Source organism: Mus musculus, chromosome 8 (assembly GCF_000001635.26).
Source record: "Mus musculus strain C57BL/6J chromosome 8, GRCm38.p6 C57BL/6J".
Taxonomy (NCBI): Eukaryota; Metazoa; Chordata; class Mammalia; order Rodentia; family Muridae; genus Mus; species Mus musculus.
Genome location: NC_000074.6, coordinates 68113161 through 68132848, shown reverse-complemented (window position 1 = coordinate 68132848; position 19688 = coordinate 68113161). Strand labels below are relative to the sequence as shown.

General features: G+C 42.8%; 1 protein-coding gene across 13 annotated transcripts in view; it reads left to right on the top strand.

Moving 5' to 3' along the window:
• The window catches only part of Psd3 (pleckstrin and Sec7 domain containing 3), a 522982-nt gene that overhangs the window by 79215 nt on the left and 424079 nt on the right, over positions 1 to 19688 (top strand). For all 13 annotated transcript variants that reach the window (XR_003947255.1, XM_030243450.1, XM_017312701.2 and 10 more), the window contains one exon: positions 11221 to 12101. Coding sequence is in view for 12 of the 13 variants with exons in the window: in XM_030243450.1 (XP_030099310.1) it covers positions 11322 to 12101 (780 nt within the window). In the remaining variant the exon portion in view is untranslated. The remainder of the gene's footprint in view (positions 1 to 11220; positions 12102 to 19688) is intronic.

Sequence of the window (19688 nt, the reverse complement as noted above, 5' to 3'; positions counted from 1 at the left end):
CATCTAGCATGAAGAAAGGAAGTAGAATTTAAAAATTTACAGATAAATGCCAGTGGACATTCCCAATGTGTTATTATGTCACTATAAAAAACACATTATGGATGTCCCCTTGGCCTGTAGAATGAGACTGTAGCCTGGGAGGCACTGAGTAGCCTGGGGAGGAGGCCCTTAGCAGGACACTGGGACACTGGGTGCTCCGTCTTTACAAACTCTCCACTTTTAGCCTGGTAAGACTCACTTGATCTTCTAGACATCTCAGAGTATCATAGGGATTTTTGGTTCAAGAAGGAGGGCTGGTGTCCCTGCGACTAGCAAGGACAGGCATGCTGGAGTGAAACAGAGGGTCTGCCTCTGGCTTGGGCTGTTTTATTGATGTCAAGTTCATCCATGGAAGGGAAGGGGCAATTTCTCCTGCAAAGAAAAGCCTTAGTGGGGGTGGGTTTGCCAATCGTAGGAGGGATGAGGAAACGCTGAGAGAGCCACAGTGATATGTACAGGCAGGGACAAGTTGTGAGCTGAACAATGGCTCCTCAGGGATGCAGCTTTCCCCACTGTGCAGTGAGGAGATGAAAACCCCGGAGCAGTGGAAATGGCAGAGAGTGAAGGTCAAAAAAAGTGCCTATGGCTGCAGATCCCAAAGATTGCATTCCCTTCTTGAAAATTCATGAAGAGTAGTTGCATGCTAAAGATTCTGAAAGTTGGGCATGGTGGTACATAGCTGTAATCCAGGAGGCTGAAGCAGAGGATCATGAGTTTAAGGCCAACTCAAGCTCTAAAGCAAGATCGTCTAAACCAAGCCCAGAGAAGTCCTGACATAAAGAATCAGGCTTGATGTTGTAAAGCAACACCTTCAGAAACTACATCAACAGAGAATCTCTCTTAAAAGGTATGTTTATTAAATAGATCCCATATATGCATATATTTGCATAGAATAATATATACTCCACCAAGTAGTTAAAGTATTGTTTCAGGATATAAACTGTAAGCTCCCTTATAGCCTCCACCCCAGGACTGAGCTCTTCTCACTGCCTGCTCAAGTTTCACGCTTCTAAACCAAAGCATCTGGGACCCCACTCTTCTCAGCCCTGCCTCCCTGTGGGTTTGCAAGCCCCAGCCTGCCCTGAAAATCACAGGCCACAAGTTCTCTTTCTATGGATATCTTGCCTCAGCAGGGCATAAATGATGGAGATCTCTCCTCCTACCTCACCACCTAATTACTATTTATTCTTTAAGCTTTGAGTTCGTCGGAATCTCTTCAGAGAATGCATTTATGTGTGATGTTTTGTAACTTGAAGTGAAGTCAGTTATTAAGAAAAACAACACACCTAGACATAGTGATATCTATTTTATAAATTGTTTCCTTGGATATTAATGCCTGCTGTAATTCCACAAAACAGATAATGTTATAGTCGCAATTTATAGATGAGAAGGTACGGGACAGAAATTCTAGGTGTCTTGTTGAAGATTTCCCAGTCATGAAACAGCCAAAGCATCCAGTTGGTGTATAACTCATTAGAAGCAAAGGACTTCGAACATCTCAGGAACTGCTTTTAAACCAAGTAAGCCCGCTGCCTCCCCCTCCAGCTCTCCCCAGCAGTATCCTTGCTGGCCCGAGGATGGGCCTCCGGGACCAGAGACCAGGATGTGTACCACTGAGTAGTACATTGATCCCCCAGCTGTTGTTCCTCACAGTTTTATGCTTGTTAGATTTGTTTGTTTGTTTGTTTGTTTGTTTTTTAAGATTTCTATCTCTACCTTAAATGTAAAACAAACAAAAAGCAACTACAGCCCTGTAAGGCCGAATGTTTCCTTTACATGTAAACCTTTGTGATAAAAGGACCTTGAAGGAATAAAACTAAACCCTCCCTTCCTTCCTTTCTTCCTTTCCTCTGTGGTATAAAATCACTGGCTGTATTTTAAACATTGAAGGGGGTAAGGAGCTAAAGGAAAGCCTGCCAGGCCTGTCCAGCTGTTAGTGTAAAGTCTAAGACCAATAGACCTATAGACCTATAGACCTATAGACCTATAGACCTATAGACCTATAGACCACTACTGCTGAGGTTAGCCACCCACTTTCCTGACTTGTTGGGTGAACCTAGGATATTGGACTGTTAAGGCTTATCCCTGGCATGTGTGCCCCATTCTCCCACTACTACCACCTCATCACAGGAGAAGCTGAACCCGGACAGCCAACCAGGTGTGTTAGACTCAAGGCCCAGAGGCCACATGGGATCCATGGGTATACATGCAATGGGCTAATTTTAGGTTTCCTTAATATATTATTCACAGTTCTCAGGTAGCAACTTTGTAGATGACAACATATCACAATATGCAAAGGTTAAATGCACCTGGATACAGAAGTAGCCTGGGAAAATCACTTGCACCAATGTAATAAAGGTATTGGGGCTTTCTCTTCAGGCCTTTCCCTTACTGTAACACATACTGTCGTGTTTCATGAAGCACAGTATAATGTGGCAGGAGGGGGTACCTTAGTGGGCCCATGCTGAAGCATCCCCTGAGGTATCAGCCACAGGACAGGCCTAGAATAAAAGGAAGTTTATTTGGGACCTGGGAAGTAGGTCTGGAAAAGAGGCGGAGAAAGGAAGATGACAGAGAAGGATAGAGAGAGAGAAAAAAAGGAAAAGGGGAAGAGGCCAGCCAGGGACATATGGGAAGAAAGAGAGAGAATAGATGGAGAGTGAGGGTGAAGCTGGAGGAGAGAGAGAGAGAGAGAGAGAAAGAGAGAGAGAGAGAGAGAGAGAGAGCCCAAGCAGTCCTTATATGCTTGGCTCATATCTGACCATTGCAAAGTAACTGTTGCTAGGAGCCTAGAGGAAATGTTAACACATTTTGAAATGCCATCAATTTATGGAGAGAAAAGGGTTACTCTGATTAATGGTTGTAGAGGCTTCCATCCACAATTGATTGGCCCTTTTGCTTTGGACAGCAGAGTAGAAAAGAGCCATTCGCATCGTGGCTAGCACATGAGAGGAAAGGGAAAAGGCAAGACCCCTTCTATCCCTTCCTCTGATATCCAGAAGACTTTCCACTAGGCCCCACCTCTTACAGTGCTCACACCTCCTATGATCTGGGCACTGAGCCTTGGGGGCTTCTGGGGGCCAATCCGGATCTAAACAACACCACAGAGAAATTAGTATGTTAAAAGAGAATCCACTACTGAACCTAAAGCAATACTTACTCTAAAGAAATGAAGTTACAGGGGTAGAACTTTTAATTGTGTGACGACTTAATGAGCTATGGAACCAAAGGCCCAGGAAGCCCTCCTGGCATTTTTAACATTTCATCCTATGGAAGAGTCTAGTATTCTCTGATTTCTACATCCATTTTGACCCTAGGGGAGATAAAATAACCCTAAGGATGCAAGTCTAATGTATATGTGTGTTAAATAGACCAAAGAACCATTTCCTATCACTTAAACAGCTAAATAAACCTAGTAGAAATCACTTTGATGTCAAACAGTCCTACTTTCAAGTATTGCTGTCTGTCCTCTGTCCCCCACTCTTTCTTAAGCCGCCATGGTCTTTTAAGATAAATAGACCTTTCTTCTGTTTCCAGGTTCCCACTAGAAGGCTGAGTATGTGTGATAAGCACATATGCTCATAGCCTGCCTGTAGCCCATTAAAGTTGACAAAACTACTTGAGGTGCCAGGCAGTGGGAAGTGGGAGCCTCATGCCTGTATCTGTCTGCATGTGCTGCTCAGCCTGACTCACCACACCATGCTGGAGCGTTCCATACAAACTTTGTTCTTTCCTCAGCAACAAAGATGCTAAGTGTTCCATTAAAAAGCAGACAACAACAGAGGGTGGTGTAGACATCTGGCTTCAGCCTTCCCTGTTTTCCCTGCTTCTGGATCAAGTTAGCTTCATATTCTCTCTTTCCTTCTTCAACATGAGGTTGCCAGGTAAAATGTAATCCCCCCAAAGGCATTCTTTTGGTAATAGTTCTCGTTTACTGTATAAACATGAGGACCTGAGTTCTGATCCCCAGCCCTCATATTAATCTGAATATGGTGATGTTTGTTTATAATCCTAGTGCTGAGAGGCAGAGATAAGAAGGTAACTTTAATTTCTTCAAATCCTATTTTTATTGATGGTTCTTAAATGCTTTAATCTCCCTTGTAGTCCACCACCCACCAGAGGTAGCAGGAAAAAAAGAATATGGGGAAAGTGGACCTGTTTGGAAGGTTCCTTGGAGCAACTATTCTCTGGGTTGTCAGGAAATAGGCAGATCAGTTCACAAGTTAGCAGGCAGCTGCAGCTTGATCCACTTGCAAACAGTTCGTGGATATACCAGCAGTCCAGTTCGGTAGAGTCCGGTTAACAACAGCGGTGACATGACCTAGCACAGAGAGCCAGGTCTCAGCTTTGGCTCTAATCAGCAGGAGGGACCAACAGCTCAGGAGAAGTTCTCAGCTGTGCCTCTCTCAGGAAAGCAAAGATCAGCAAAAATGTGAGACCCACAAGCTTGCACAATTAGCTGTACCAGCAAGTCAAGCTCTGCCTCCATCACTCCACTGAGCCTTATTTATACCCTCCAAATATCATATGTCCTCCATGTCCCTTGCCTCAGGACATGTACCCAATAAGCCCAAGTCCAAGGAGTCCTGACAAATTCAGCTCAACCATGCAATGTAAGGCAGACGAATACATGTGTGTTGATATCTTTTATCACCTGTTCTTTCATACGTTTGCTTTAGCAGAACATCCTCTCTCCTGTGTTTGCGTCAGTGAAACATTTCTTCACAAGTCTGCCTTAGTCTTTCATCTGTGTCCTCTTTAGGAAAACACTCCTTCACATGTTTGCCCCAGCAAAACACCATCCAACAACTGATGTTCCAAAGTACCCTTAAAGTTTCCACTTTACAAGAGGGTCCCTCGGATTTATTGGTTAGACAGCCTAGTCGATCAGCAATCTCTGGGTTCAATGAGGCATCTTCCTTTCTTAAAGAAATAGGGTGAAGAGTGAAGAAAGAACCCCAATTCTCCCTTCAATTCCATAAGCAAGAAAGCTCACCAACATAAAGCCCATGTCACTTATCTTTAAGCACTACTTTATTATACATGTTTGTCTCTCTTACACTGGTTTCTACTCCTGCTGTTGACTACGTCACAGTTTGATAGTGTTTCCCTGAATTTTGTTATCTGTAATATGTATAAAAATTTAACAACATGCAGCTCTAATCTGAGTTTATAACTCAGCCAAATATTTTACTTATGAGAGACATTTGCAATGTTAAAAATCTCTTGAATGATTTTTAAGTATAACTCTGAGTGAGAAAAAGGGAAATGTTGACAGCTTTAGCTTTTTTCCCTGCTTCTCTTCCTGCTTTCCCTCTTCCTTGTATCCATCCCAGCAAAGTTGGCATCAGAATGTACATGGCTAACAGTTCTAGGAAAGAGAAGACTAACGAGAGGCAGTGGCTGGTGACACATGGATGTTAGGCTATTGCCAAGGTTCAGGAGACTATATCTTTTAGTTAGAGAGGAAGGAAGGAAAGAGAGACCAGAGGGATAGTTGAAATGCAGAGGCCCGAGAAGCTGCCCTGTCTGGGATAGAATCACTATGTAGAGAAACCATGGAAGAAACACATGAGAAAGCAGGGAAGGTTCAGGCCAGTTTGGCATATGGTGGTCTTTCTCCTGAGGACACTGATAGTAAGCATGATCCAGTTTGAGTCTTCCTCAGATGACTTAAAAGCAAATATAGAACTAATTGGATAGGCTTCAGTGAGCAATGCAGGATGGGACAGCAGCAAGGGGAGATGAGCACAGTTCTGACAAGCACTCCAGTGAAACAGCAGAGATTTTCAGAGCCCAGACAAGAGATGACTCAATGCTGACTTTGTCACTTGTTAAGAACTCAGACACTATTGCATATGCCAGCAAGATTTTGCTGAAAGGACCCTGATATAGCTGTCTCAAGTGAGGCTATGCCAGTGCCTGGCAAATACAGAAGTGGATGCTCACAGTCATCTATAGGATGGAACACAGGGCCCCCAATGGAGGAGCTAGAGAAAGTACCCAAGGAGCTGAAAGGGTCTGCAACCCTATAGGTGGAACAACAATATGAACTAACCAGTACCCCCAGAGCTCCTGTCTCTAGGTGCATATGTATCAGAAGATGGCCTAGTTGGCTATCACTAGGAAGAGAGGCCCCTTGGTCTTACAAACTTTATATGCCCCAGTACAGGGGAATGCCAGGGCCAAGAAGTGGGAGTTGGTGGGTAGGAAAGCAGGGCAGGGTGGGGGGTATAGGAAACTTTCGGGATAGCATTTGAAGTGTAAATAAAGAAAATATCTAATAAAAAAAAAAGAATCCAAGCTAATTTTTTTTTTAAATTCTATGGAGCTTGGTTGCTTTAACCCTGTAGCCTAATGGGGAGTGAATTGGATAGCCAGTGAGAATGACTTGTCCTGGGAGAATGCACATAATAAATTACAGTTATAACCAAGTTGAACAGAAAGGTGCCCTTGTTTCTCCGAACTACTCATAAGTTGTGCTTTTTAAAGCAGTTCCTATCTATCTAACAGAGTTCTGTGACAGCTGTTTCCAGGAAACTCACGACTATGTGAAATGAGTCACCGGGGACAACCTGGTGCTTTAGAAGGCACGAGAAGGACAGAGAGTCTGGGTGACACGGAGCACAGCCACCTTGGTCCTTTATCCTCACTCTCAGGCCTACAGCACAGGCTCTCTCTGTAGAAAAGGGCTGCTCACCTCTTCTAAGCTGTGGGACTTCTGTTGCTAAAACCCGTTATCCCCTACATTTAAAGAATTCCAGAAGACATGGGTGTGAAGCCTGGACATCTGCACGTGACACAGAACAGAGCATTGAATCTCGTTTTGGCCCAGTGTTCCTGTCTGTCTCAGCATTTTCCCACTTACTTCAAATGTGATTGCCCTGTGTGATCAGATGCCAGGGTGGGCACACATTAACCTAAAATGCAAAGATTCACTAAGAAGATGCCAATGTGTGCATGGGGTAGGGTAGGGGTGGGAAAGGAAATAGAAACAGAATGGAGATGAAAGACTTCCTAATTAAAATATTTTCCAAGAGTTGCCATCTGGTCCTTCCATAAATGATCATAGCAAGGGGGGCACCAGACACAGTGTCATTTATGATGACATGTTGGACTTGCCTTTTGAGAAGGGACCAAAAAAAAAAAAAAAAAAAAAAAAAAGGAAAGCCACTCCAGCCAATATGGAAAGAATATGCATGAGGTTGAGGAGTCATAGAACATGATGTCCCCTGAGACTTAGGAAGGGATGTGTGAAATTTTTGCTTTCCTAAAAGACTCTCTCCAAATCTCTTATTTCTATCCATGGCAAATAAAGTAGCTCCTAGATGTGCTAACATGTAGCGAATCAGTATGGAAGGAGCAGCTGTTAGAGCCTAACAGACCTGTGCCTGTTTCATCTGCATCTGCTTAATTTCTGCATCATCTGCATCTGCTTAATTTCTGCATCACTTTGGAAAAGCAGCTTTATCTTCTGCAGTCTGCAATGCAGTTACCCTGTGATACAAAATGGAATACATGCCACCTTCTTGGGGACATAGGTGATGGAGAGAGGAAGCAGGCCATTGAGAGGTAGTTGTGCCACTAGTGGGAGAAAGGAGAGAGTGAAGGAGGGAGAGAGAGAGAGAGAGAGAGAGAGAGAGAGAGAGTCCTTACCCTCTCCATCACGTGAGACTGAAGTGAAAAGTCATCTGTCAAGAATGTGGCAGCACCCTGATCTTGGACTTCTCCTTGAAACTAACTTTTTAATTATTTATAAGTAACCGATCTATGACATTTTTTAAATAGAAGACCAATGAGACCAAGACAGTAGCTATGGTCACCATCATTATCAAGTTGCATCACTTTAACATCAAAGTCACTAGAAGAAACTAACAGTATCTAATACTGGGGAAGGAAGCTCTAGTCCTAAAGGAGTGTGAACACACTGGTAGAGGTGGGGGGAGGGTGTCATGAGCGTGAGCTGGATATCCTGGATATCTGAAGCTTTCTTGGTAAGGTGTGAGTAGCAGCACTCAGTGCTGCTTCTTGCATTTCTGACTTCCTACGTTGTATCTTTTATTCTGTTCCCACACCCTATGCTCTTGCTGCCTGTTCCTTTACCTTTTCACAGTCCTTTACCCAGCACCAGCTCTGCATTGTCTCTCTAATCACTTTCCAAATATAATTCTTTTATCCTTAATGATGGGGAGTTTTCAAGATACTAGCTTCCCAGATACTACCACTTTTGGATCCTGCCAAGTTATAAAAGCTCAGCAAAGCAGACTCAAATTGAGCTGAGGAACTCCAGGGGGTTCCAATAGAGGTAAGAACACCAACAGGGGACACTACCCTCTGAGAAAATTGATATGAACTGGGTGGCACAATATCACTCCTTTGAGTTGAAATGGAATGCAATGTTTCTAGGAATGCTTGGTGTACTGGCTAGTTTTGTGTCAACTTGACACAGCTGGAGATATCACAGAGAAAGGAGCTTCAGTTGAGGAAATGCCTCCATGAGATCCAACTGTAAGGCATTTTCTCAATTAGTGATCAAGGGGGAAAGGCCCCTTGTGGGTGGTGCCATCTCTGGGCTGGTAGTCTTGGATTCTATAAGAGAGCAGGCTGAGCAAGCCAGGGGAGGCAAGCCAGTAAAGAACATCCCTCCATGGCCTCTGCATCAGCTCCTGCTCCCTGACCTGTTTGAGTTCCAGTCCTGACTTCCTTTGGTGATGAACAGCAGCATGGAAGTGTAAGCCGAATAAACCCTTTCCTCCCCAACTTGTTTCTTGGTCATGATGTTTGTGCAGGAATAGAAACCCTGACTAAGACACTTGGGAAACAAACCTAGAGAGTATGAGGCTTCCAGGCCAGCAGAAGCAGGACCTGGGGGATCAGACACAGAAAGCACAGGCTGAACACAGTCTACGTGAGGTCTTCCAGTTAGAAAGGGATGCAACGATCTGGGCCTGGATGGAGGGATCAGTTTATGTCTTCACTAACTACATGGCTTGAAGCAAATCACTCCATATTCCCATACATTCTCTGTATCACCAGTGGCCATTCTGCCCACTTCAGAAAGTTACCATGAGTTGAAATGAGGGAACAGTGTACTTCGATACTCACATCCTCCCTCTCCATCATAGTTAAGATTCTAGAACCTTATTAATTTTCTAGAATTGTAGAAAAGAAACCATCACCATTAGAAGAGACATAGTGCCATTTAAGTTCTATGGCACTTCTATCTACATTGTGTAAATCCTGAAATGGTGGCAGGAAAATAGGAAGCTGGCTTAGAAACCTTTCAAAGCAATGAAACCACAGCACTTCATAGAAACCACAAAGAGTTATTTAGTTTACAAGTATAAATAATATTATTTATTATAGATGAGAGGTGGAAGCAGGAATATTGAGAGTCTAAGGTCATCCTAGTACAAGCTTAGACCATTTGAGATCTTGTCTTAAAAAAATAACCCTAGTGTATACATAGAGGGGTGTGTGTGTGTGTGTGTGTGTGTGTGTGTGTGTGTGTATGCACCTGTGTCTGTGTCTATGTATTACAACACATCACAACACAAAGACTATATATATAATATATATATTATATATAGTTTTTATATAATATATAATATATATACTGTATACATATATATGTATAGTCATATATATATGCATCATACATGTATTATTTTTGTACTTACAAATTATTCTTATATAGATTACCATATCTGATCTGTAAAAGAGTTCTGTCAAGTGGGAAGGATAGACATTTATTTTGCTGTTTTATAAATAAGTTCAATGAGGTTCAAAGTGAATCACACTTAATAGATGTTTACTCTGAAACTCAAACTTATGTCTCCTAACCCCAAATTCACTGCTGACTCTCACCAGTAATTCCTCTAGTTTTAGAGTCTTTCCTGTCTTTTCAGACAGAAAGCATAAAAATATGTAAATGGCTACCTAATATAGGCAAAAACAATACACATGTGCTCATTTGTGTATTAGGATGTATATATCGACATATATTATATTTTAATTATTTTGCTACATGAACAAATTTCTTCAAAGCTTCAAATGTATAGGTACATTCCAAGAGGAGCAGCTAATAGTTACTGAGAATTGGTTGTGCACCTCGTACTATTTATTTAATCCCTACATCAATAGCAAACTTGTAAACTAGGAATGATTAGCTAGTCTTAGAGACAATTAAAAGTTTTCTTTAAGTGGAAGGAAGAGTTGGAGAAACGTTTGCCACCAAAGTTTTATCTTTTCAATCAAAATGCTATTTATATACAATAATAACCATGATTTCTCTGTTTCTTACCCCCTACTTCTTACCCAGGACCAACACTCCTTTAGTAGACGCCCCCCACTCCGATATTTAATGAATTCTTGTGAAGGTTTCCTACATAGGCTTTCCAAGCCAGCCCTCCCTTCAGCTCCTGACCATCATCTCTTTCTCTGCATTTCCCATATTCCAGCTCATACAACTTAGAATAGACATATTTGTCACTGCTACAATAAGTTCACAAATTAAAAGGGCCACTGATAGCGCTATCTGGGTTCCCCCAAAAGCCTCTTTAGGATCCAAATGCACAGGGCTGGGGGTGGGGAATACACAGACTCTAATGGCCTCTCAGAAGTCCCTCCTCTCAGTCATTTCAGCAACGTTTGAATTTGGGGGGGCAATACATCAAACTATAATATTTAATACTTTGGCCTGGGCCACGAGACCTACCAGCATGGGTCCCCTGAAGCTACTGTAGCCCTTAAAGCAAAGCTTCATGAAGAGTCCCAATTGTTCAAAACTGTCTCACTTATACAGGCAAAGGAGACTGAAAGTCCATCTCAATGTTTGCTGAAAGTTTCATTTATAAACCACATACCGTCTTTCAGATCATACTCCAAATCACAGGAATAGTCAAAATAACTTAGGATTAATCAATAGAAGGAACAGTTAAAGGTAAATAAGTGATTCCATTTGGACATAGGTGTGGAAGTCTGTCTTGATTCACTCACACACACACACACACACACACACACACACACACACACACATCTGTCACTTGTATGCTGTTCTCCACCAATGTTTGCTTTTGTGACTCTGAGCAGAGTCCAGTTCTCCAGCAAACACAATTCTCTGGCCCTCAGCCCATTGAAGAGTCCCCCTGGGTGCTAAAGGTGTGTTGTTTCCTTCCACAGACTGATGGTAAAGCCATGGGGCTGAGTCATGTCTGCCTGCAGCTGCTGAGACACTGAGGTCTGAAACCCTGGCGAGGACTGGCTCTGCTCCCTTGGAGGAAATGGCCGAGCAGCCTCAGCCACAGCAGATGAAAACTTCCTTCCTTTTCATCCAGCTGCAGCCCCCACCAACCCAAGCTACCCAAACTCTCCCCGCCCCTTCTCCAGCAACCGCAGTCGCAACAGCAGCCCCAGGGGGCCTGGAGGAGGGACACATTTTCCCAAGTCCCAGAGCAAGCTTCTTCTCTGCTCCCTGGAACTTCAGATGTACGCAGGGCTTAGCTCCATCGCCTTCGAGTCTCCTGCCCGGGGAAGGCCCTGGAACACTGAGACCAGCTGCTTTCGATTGCTACTCACTGAAGGAAAAGAAGGAAGAAACAGAGAAATCTCAGAATCTGCATGTAAAGAGGAGTGGGGTTTGTGGATCCCCACATAGTAGGCGTTGCCTGGTCCCTGCTTCTAGGAAACTTGGCCTACCACAACAACTGCCATGTAGGCTTGCTAGCCCAGCTCCTACACTGAATGATAGAAACAGCAGTCCTTCCATAGGCTGGAAGCACCGGCCAGTCATTTCTGCCCACGGGGACCTGTGGGATATGGACCCAGAAGCCAGGAATGCCATCGAATTCTCAGTTCCACAAAGCACCCTGTCCTATGCAGCTGACAGGGGCAAAAGGGCACTCCAGAGGAGAGGGACTGTAAACCAAGAGGTACTCCCAAAGAACTGTGAAGAAGACATAGGTACCACAGTGCTGGCAACAAGGGCACAGCTCTTCAGATATTGCCCCACCATTCAGATCAGCCAGAGTTGCCTGGCCCCACCTGCTGCTGTGCCTCTCAAGGTAAGAACCTGGGATTCTCTAGATTTTGGAGACAGGGCACAGAATGGAAATTCTGACTCTGTGCCACTCTTGTAGGTCACCTGTACCTCAGGAACGGAGGTGCCTATCCGCTACAGTACTCTTTTGGCTCTTCCCAGCCATTGATAGCATCCTGTGCTAAAGCAGACAATGGATATCAGTTTCTCAAGATTTTTGCCTAGGAAGGTTGAGTAAGGGAGGGCATACTTTATAAGACAGGAGCAGAAGGAACTACAAGGAGGTTCACAGACAGGGGATGGTGGTGGGGAGAGGAGCCAGCCATTATACTAGCTGTTTTCTCACGTCTGCTAATTCTCATAGCCATTCTCAGAAATTGGGGTTGGAATTTCTAGTTTCAGATATGAGAATTAAGGTGTGGCTAAGCTGAAATCCTCTCCCTCCTTTCAAAAAAAAAAAAGACTAAAAGCAACCCCTGTTTTTAAGGTCTTGCTGAGGAAAATGGGGAGGGGGCTTCCGTGGGGAGTGGTGTTTTTCAGAACTGAAGCACAGCCTTGGAACACTGATCCCCTTAAACATATGACGTTTAGAGCCCACATTCACCTGCCTTCGGTCCCTGGCACCAGGTGGATGATCAGTCCTGGACACGAGTCTGTGTCTCCATCAGGAAGTGAGAGGTGGCCCCATGCGGTATCCAGGGTACCTTTGGGCCCTTGTAGGCTCTCCTCTTGATCATACCCATGCTGTGATGTATAAGTTCCTGCATCTCTGGACCACCCTTCCCATTATGCTATCTCATGATGTCCATCCTCTTCAGTGAGTTCAAGTGCATCACTTGAAAGATGGGTGAACAGAATTTAAAAGGTTTTTGTTTTGTTTTTTTTCCGTTTCCCAGTGGTGTGGTTGTCTTGTTATACTGTACATTTGGAAAGTGTGGATTGGGTAAAACTGAGTCTCTATGTGAGGATTAGTGGCATGAGCTAGAAGAAAGGTGTGCTGTCTGTAGAGGGCGGACATGAAAGGAACTGTCAGGGAAGCCATAGGAGAGTTCCATGAAATTCACAGTAGCCTTCTGAGAGCTGGGAGGTGGCCAGCTCCATCTGGATCCTGTGCCTGTCTCCTGACTGCTTTTGCACACGACCTGCCTTATCGTTGCTCTTTCAGTCAGAGAGCCTACAAAGTCACAATTAAGGATGAGTCCAAGTTCTCTGTGGGCAGAAGCAACTGGAGCATACTTCCTTAAGAAATAGCTCACATTCCATTTAAGTTTTTATATCTCTCTTCCTGCAGGGATTTAGCAGACAGGACATTTGTGCATCCGAGCCCAATCTCTGGATATAGGGTCACACAGCAGTTATCTATGGACTTTGATTCTGTTCACCGCTGATTTTCTTCCCTCTGGTCTTTGGAACATAGGCCCAAGCTTAGGATCTGTGGCCAGTTCTCTGGGGAAAAGTGCTTTGGAAGTTGGCCCAAAAATGTGGGCCAGCAGTAGAAGTCTTATTTTCGATTCCTTAGTGAATGGACCCCCACCCCCACCCAGATATTTGACCTACCTAAACTAAATGTATGGAATTCCTAGGGGGAATGGATATCTCAAGTCTAAGTCCTAACTGTAAGAAAACCATCAGAATAGAGCCTCAGTTTCCCCTATCTTGAAAGCAACAGTATCCCTTGTTTTGTAGTTGTTATACACAGACATTTCTGTTCTCAAGTACCTGTCTTCATTTTTTAAAATCTTGTGGCACTAAGCATTGAACCAAAGGTCTTTCCCATGCTGGACAAGTACCATATCACTGACTTACAGCCCTAACAGTAGATCTGTCTTGAGGGGAAGAAGAGGAAAGTCAAGACAAATGTGACATTAAGGAAGACTAGAGAAGGGATGGAGTGTAGGCAGTGTGTTTCCAGAGTCCAGTCAGAGAATGGGACTACGAAAGCTTATCAGAGGAATTGTGAAATCCATTCCTTCAGATCTACAAATCCCTTAAAGGCTTTACAAGTGTCATTAGTCAGGTGGTCCAGCCTCAGGCTATGTGTTTGGTGGTGGTAGTTGTTATTGTTGTATTGCTTGTTTGTTTGTTTGTTTGTTTAAATCAACAAAGATAGTTTTTCCTATGTCCAACCCTGGTTATCCCTCATCACCCACAATATGAAATATTCTGCGAAGTGCTTAGTATTTTCATGTTTGAGAATTTACCTTTATGAACGTACAAAAACTGATTTAAGCAATTTCTTGTTCAGTCAACTACAAAAGGTAAGACCCTGATGACTCACAGTGGGATCTTATAATTGATGTAGTAAAGAAGAATACAACAATTACATCTCAGGTGATTACATATAGTAAAGTCCTCTCATTCCTATGTGCATGTTGAAGAGTTGAGGTCCTTGTGTCAACTTTCCCAGGGAAAACAAATTGCATATCAAGAATAAGAAGTTTGCAGTAGTACAAACAGCCAAATAGATTCTCTTGAGGTTTCAGCCCCCAGGCTCTAGAGTGAATGTTGGCATGCATCCTCTGACTATAAGGAATGAGTGCAGCTAATCAAGTCACCTGGATCGTCAGTTGTAGGATGACTGGGAACTAGTAAAAAGAAGTTAGTTCTAGTCCTCTCACTCTGTGACCTAGACAGCTTCCATGTGCTATTCTCCCTGCTATGAGAGCATTCCCAAATCCTAGATAAGAGACGATGCTTTGAGGATTGATTAGCAGTTTGGTAGGGCCCACAGCTAGGATTTGGTAGCTTAGGACTGTCAAGTCATCTACCCAGAGTCCAGGTTTCCCTTAGCCTTGTTTCCTGACCTCTACAGCTGGAGATATTCTAGTGGAAGGTAACCTGATATGTCCTACAGCCTTTGATTGACAACATACTAATTTCTGTGGTGGGAGAGTGGGTGAAGAGCTGAGAACTATCGAATCTAACTGAGCATTGCATCACTCAGCACCACCAGCTGTCTGGGTCAGGAGAAGGTGGGACTGTGGCTCATGGTGATGCCGGCAGAGTTCCTTCACATGCCCGTGGCTATTCTGGAAGAGTAAATTAGGAAAAGTCCAGAGTCTATGCCAGAGCCTGCCCTCACCTTGCCTTCTACTCCATGTTATACTGCCCCTTAGTGGAGGACAAGGAACTGTGCACATTACACCCAAGCTTGGGGCTAAAGACACCAAAGGATAACAGACATTATTCCCAAGAGGGTATGGGAAAACCAACAACTCAATAATCATTTCTAGAGTTTGCAGGTATATAAAAATTAGTATTCGTATCTTACACGTCGTATTCTAAAATAGCAGTGACTATGTGTAAGTACAAAATTCTGTCCCCCAAATACCATTTACAAACCCCACAAAAGGTCATCTAAGTTCAAGTTTCTCAAAAACCAGAACTCTCTGGGGCTTGTTGTTTTGTTTTTGTTTTTGTCTTTGTCTTTGTGTTTTCTCCCTTGCTCTCGCACAATAGGAACTCAATTCCAATCAGCTTTCTGAGTTTTCTTTGCCAGCTTCTAGGAGGGTTCATGGTTTAGGAAACAGCATGTGGATAAGCAAGACAGACATGGGAATAATAGAGGTTTAACCAGCACATTCCAATGACAGAAACAGAAGGCAGGAGATTTTCTAATAGTCAGAGCCTGTCATAGGAGACTACAGGAAATAGTTTTAACTCTGTACTTTTATATCATTAGTCCTTGAAATGAAACCAATGTTTCAACTACAAGTGTATAAAGCACACTAGATTTTTGGTAGAAAGTTTTTAATCAGATAAAAGGTAATATGTGCTGGAATCCAAGAGATTAAGAAAAGGAGTAAAACCTAAATTTTAAAAGCTCTGGTTCTGTCAATAAAGCTAGCTCATGTCCTGGGCTCTCTGTGGGCTTTGCAACTCTGTGGTAACTATGAATCCATGAATCTGGAAAGAGAAGAGAAAGTGCTTCATGAGATAAAAAACCAACACAATTTCACTTCATCTAGTACACCTTATTTGTCTCTAAAGATTCATTATCCTCTCAGATAACTACATTGTATAAAAGTTCCCTACAGAAAGGGCATACCTTTCTATGGGAACACTGTGGCTCCAGTGTGGAGCTAAAAGTTGTGTGGAGCCTCAGTTCCCATCACAGAATGGCAGGGCCTGTGTTGCCAGCTGTCAGATCCTACACTGATGTTTCTTTTTCTGACCAGATTTTAGCTAGAATGAAATCACTTTGAAGACCGACCCCTGAGCCTTGGACTATTTAATGCCCCAGGAAATTGTCATTTCCCTTCTCTGAGAAGTATTCCTTCCTTCCTCAAGCTTGGTTCATTTTTCTGGCCTGTCATAAGTTTAGAGACTGTTCTACCCATGAAATGGTACCGTAGATTATGCTGTCTCTATTTTAATCTACCTTGGTGATTAATGCTGAATTTTAAGAAGGAATTTGAACAGAGAGAAAGCACGCACAAGTGCTCATATAGAAATGTTAGCAGTGACAGAGCTAACTGTGCAGTGGAGCATCCCTTTTAGAAGATTCCGGTGTGCAGAAGACAGTGTTGATTCGATTGCAAGGTTTATTTTTAGTCCATTTCATGCTACATTGATTTTGACAAAGATGTCATGATTTATTACTTGAATAAATAACGGTTGAGATAGCAGAATGGGTTTCAACTTTCCCTCCTTCGTATCTCCATGACAACACACTCTCTTCCTCACTTCCTTTGACATTCACACAAAGTTCTTTGGATGGTTGTACGAATGCTATCATCTGTAGAGTAATTACACAAACCTCAGTGTTTCAGTCTACCTACAGGAAGCAACGGGCAGAATACCCAGGGCTATCTTATAGCTGTGTGTCCCTGTTACATGGGGAAAAGCAACCAGACTGGCATCTGAGACCTAAGGGTTCTAGATTTCTTTATAATTCAGAGTAGCAAAGGGAGGGCAAATGCCTTCATTCTGGATCCCAGTTCCATGGCTGCTCTGTGAGAAGATTAGACTGTCTGGTTTGCTTTCTCCCCTTCCAACTCCACTGATCTAAGACAACCCAGTATTAGAGCTGTAGTCCTTAGGGGCACATCTCCAAAAATCCATATATATTGAGAAGTCTCTCTGTGTTAGAAATGACCCTTGTTTGTACAATCAGATGTCTCTCCTGCCTGCATTAGGCACAAATGGCAGATATAGGTAGGTAGCAAGCTTAATGAATGTCCCCAATCTCTTTCAGAGTAGTACAAAATTACAATGTAATTTGCACAAATATCTTGTCTCATCCTCTTAGATTTTAAGGACACCAGATTTTATGACCTCCAGAAAGATTATTTTGAAATCATATCTTTGGGAGCTAGAGAGATGGCTCAGTAGTTAAGAGCACTGACTGTTCTTCCAGAGGTCCTGAGTTCAATTCCTATCAACCACATGGTGGCTCACAACCACCTGTAATGGATCTGATGCCCTCTTTTGGTGTGTCTGAAGAGAGCCACAGAGTACTCACATAAAATAAATAAATAAATCTTTTTAAAAAAAAAAAGAAGAGAAAAGAAAGTATATCTTTGAATTAAGCACTATGATAGCATCAGCTGTGGTTCCACATACCTGTAATCCTAGCAGTAAAGAGGTTGAGGCTGGAGGACTGCTTCCAGTTCAAAGCCAGCCTAGGCTACATAACAATAGCATCAAGAAAACAAAAGTGTAGCCTCAAATCATTTCCCTGTTCTGCTGTTTTGATTTGTAAATAAATGAGTTTCCTTATTTGGGCGCTAATTATTGAGAAAAAAGAAGAAATTAAAAAGGAAGAACATAACTCCTCCTAGGTATGGTGCAGAAAAAAAAATGTTTATTATAGATAAAAGGGAGAGCATAGCCAGAGGCCGAGACATCTGCAACTGTCCAGAGTGAGCCTGTCCCTGAGCCGGGCCATTGAGAGGACAGAGGAGGGGAAAGCCAGGAGGGTAAAGGGTAGAAGTGAAAAGGATCAGGTAACCAAAATGGCTGCACTATATAGAAAAGAGCAGCTGGAGCAAGGGCAGCCCAGTCCCTGGCCTGGAGTTTAGGGTAGGGAAGGGGTAGGGCATGTCAGCCATATCCAGTAACAGGTAGGGACTGAGGGATGCTGGGAGAGTCTGGGGATCAGGTCAGCTTTGATATGTTAAGTAGGTCCTCCAGTTATTTTGAGATCTAACAATTATTATATAGTAAACTTTTATCCTCTAAAGATTGTGTGTGTGTGTGTATGTGTGTGTGTGTGTGTGTGTGTGGTGCAAATGTAAGATACTATAAGACTTGAGCATACATAAGTTCTTATGTGAAAGAGAGTTGGATAGCTGGTAGATTACTATCATGGAATCTGCATATGGTCTCTTCATTCTTACATCAAATCTCTGGGACACCTGACCCAGTGTTTCCAAAGCCAGGACAAAAAAAAAGTGAAGAAAAACTGCCTCCCTTGAGTTGATTTACACCAGTTCCTTAAACTGAACCATATCAGTGAAAAGTGCCCATCAAGCAGTGAGAGGCAGATAATTTATGGCGTTGGCTGCTGGAGAGACTGCAGTTTTAGGACGGTCACTCACCCTCATTGATGGTCATCTGTAGCTGTGGCTCCATTTTATCTGCCCGTTGTGCTGTGTGTTTCCTGTGATTATATTTTAACTGTTTTTTTTTTTTTGGATTTTAGCTTTCAATTTCTAAAAATGTATAGCTTACATTAACCTTTTAACTGCTAGGTCTAGAAGATTATGAAATTGAAGTCCTGGCGTAGTTGGTCATCAGTGGGAGAAGAGGCCCTTAGTCCTGTGAAGGTTCTATGGCCCAGTGTAGGGGAATGCCAGAGCCAGGAGGTGGGAGGGGGTGAGTTGGGGAGCAGTTGGGGGGGGGGAGGAGAGGAGATAGGGGATTTTCAGAGAGAAAACTATGAAAGGGAATAACATTTGAAATGTAAATAAGGAAAATATTTAATAAAAAATAGTGAGTCACAAAGAGAAAAATAAAATCTTGGGACATTCTATTTCAGTACTTACCTTTTTAAAAAAATCATCTAGAAATGTCATTTTAGCTGTAAAGAGGCTTGGTTATTCTTCACTGAGTCTTCAACTTAAGTGTATGGTGCAGTGACCTTTGACAAGTCAGTCAATTTGTCTCATGTCATAAGCAGAAGGGTCTTAGGAGAATCCAGTTGTATATTCCCAGTCTTTTGTGGTGAAGATCCAGTGCCCTAAACAATAGCACAAATTACAAATAGTAAATAAAAACAAGCAGTAACAAAATGGTGAAGAGTATAAAAGTCAAGAACAAGAAAAGGTCAGGTAGGGATCAGAAAGAAAATTACATGCCAGAAAGAACCATAGCACTAATGTATTTAAAAGTCAGATGTTGAGTTTCTAGCTGCTCAACCTAAAAAAACACATGCTTAGCATCATAGGTCTTACTGTAAGAGAGAAAGGAGGAAGAAAGGAGTGGAGTTATTTTCAACATGTTAATAAAGATTAATTCTATTAGAAATAAAAATATGTTTGCCCTTTAAAGTGTTGGTGAGATGGTTCTGTAATTAGAAGTTAGCCTGTTAGCTTGATGACCTGCCCAGGATTCCCAGGTTCTCTGTGTATGTGCTGTGAGTACATACACATACACATACACATACACA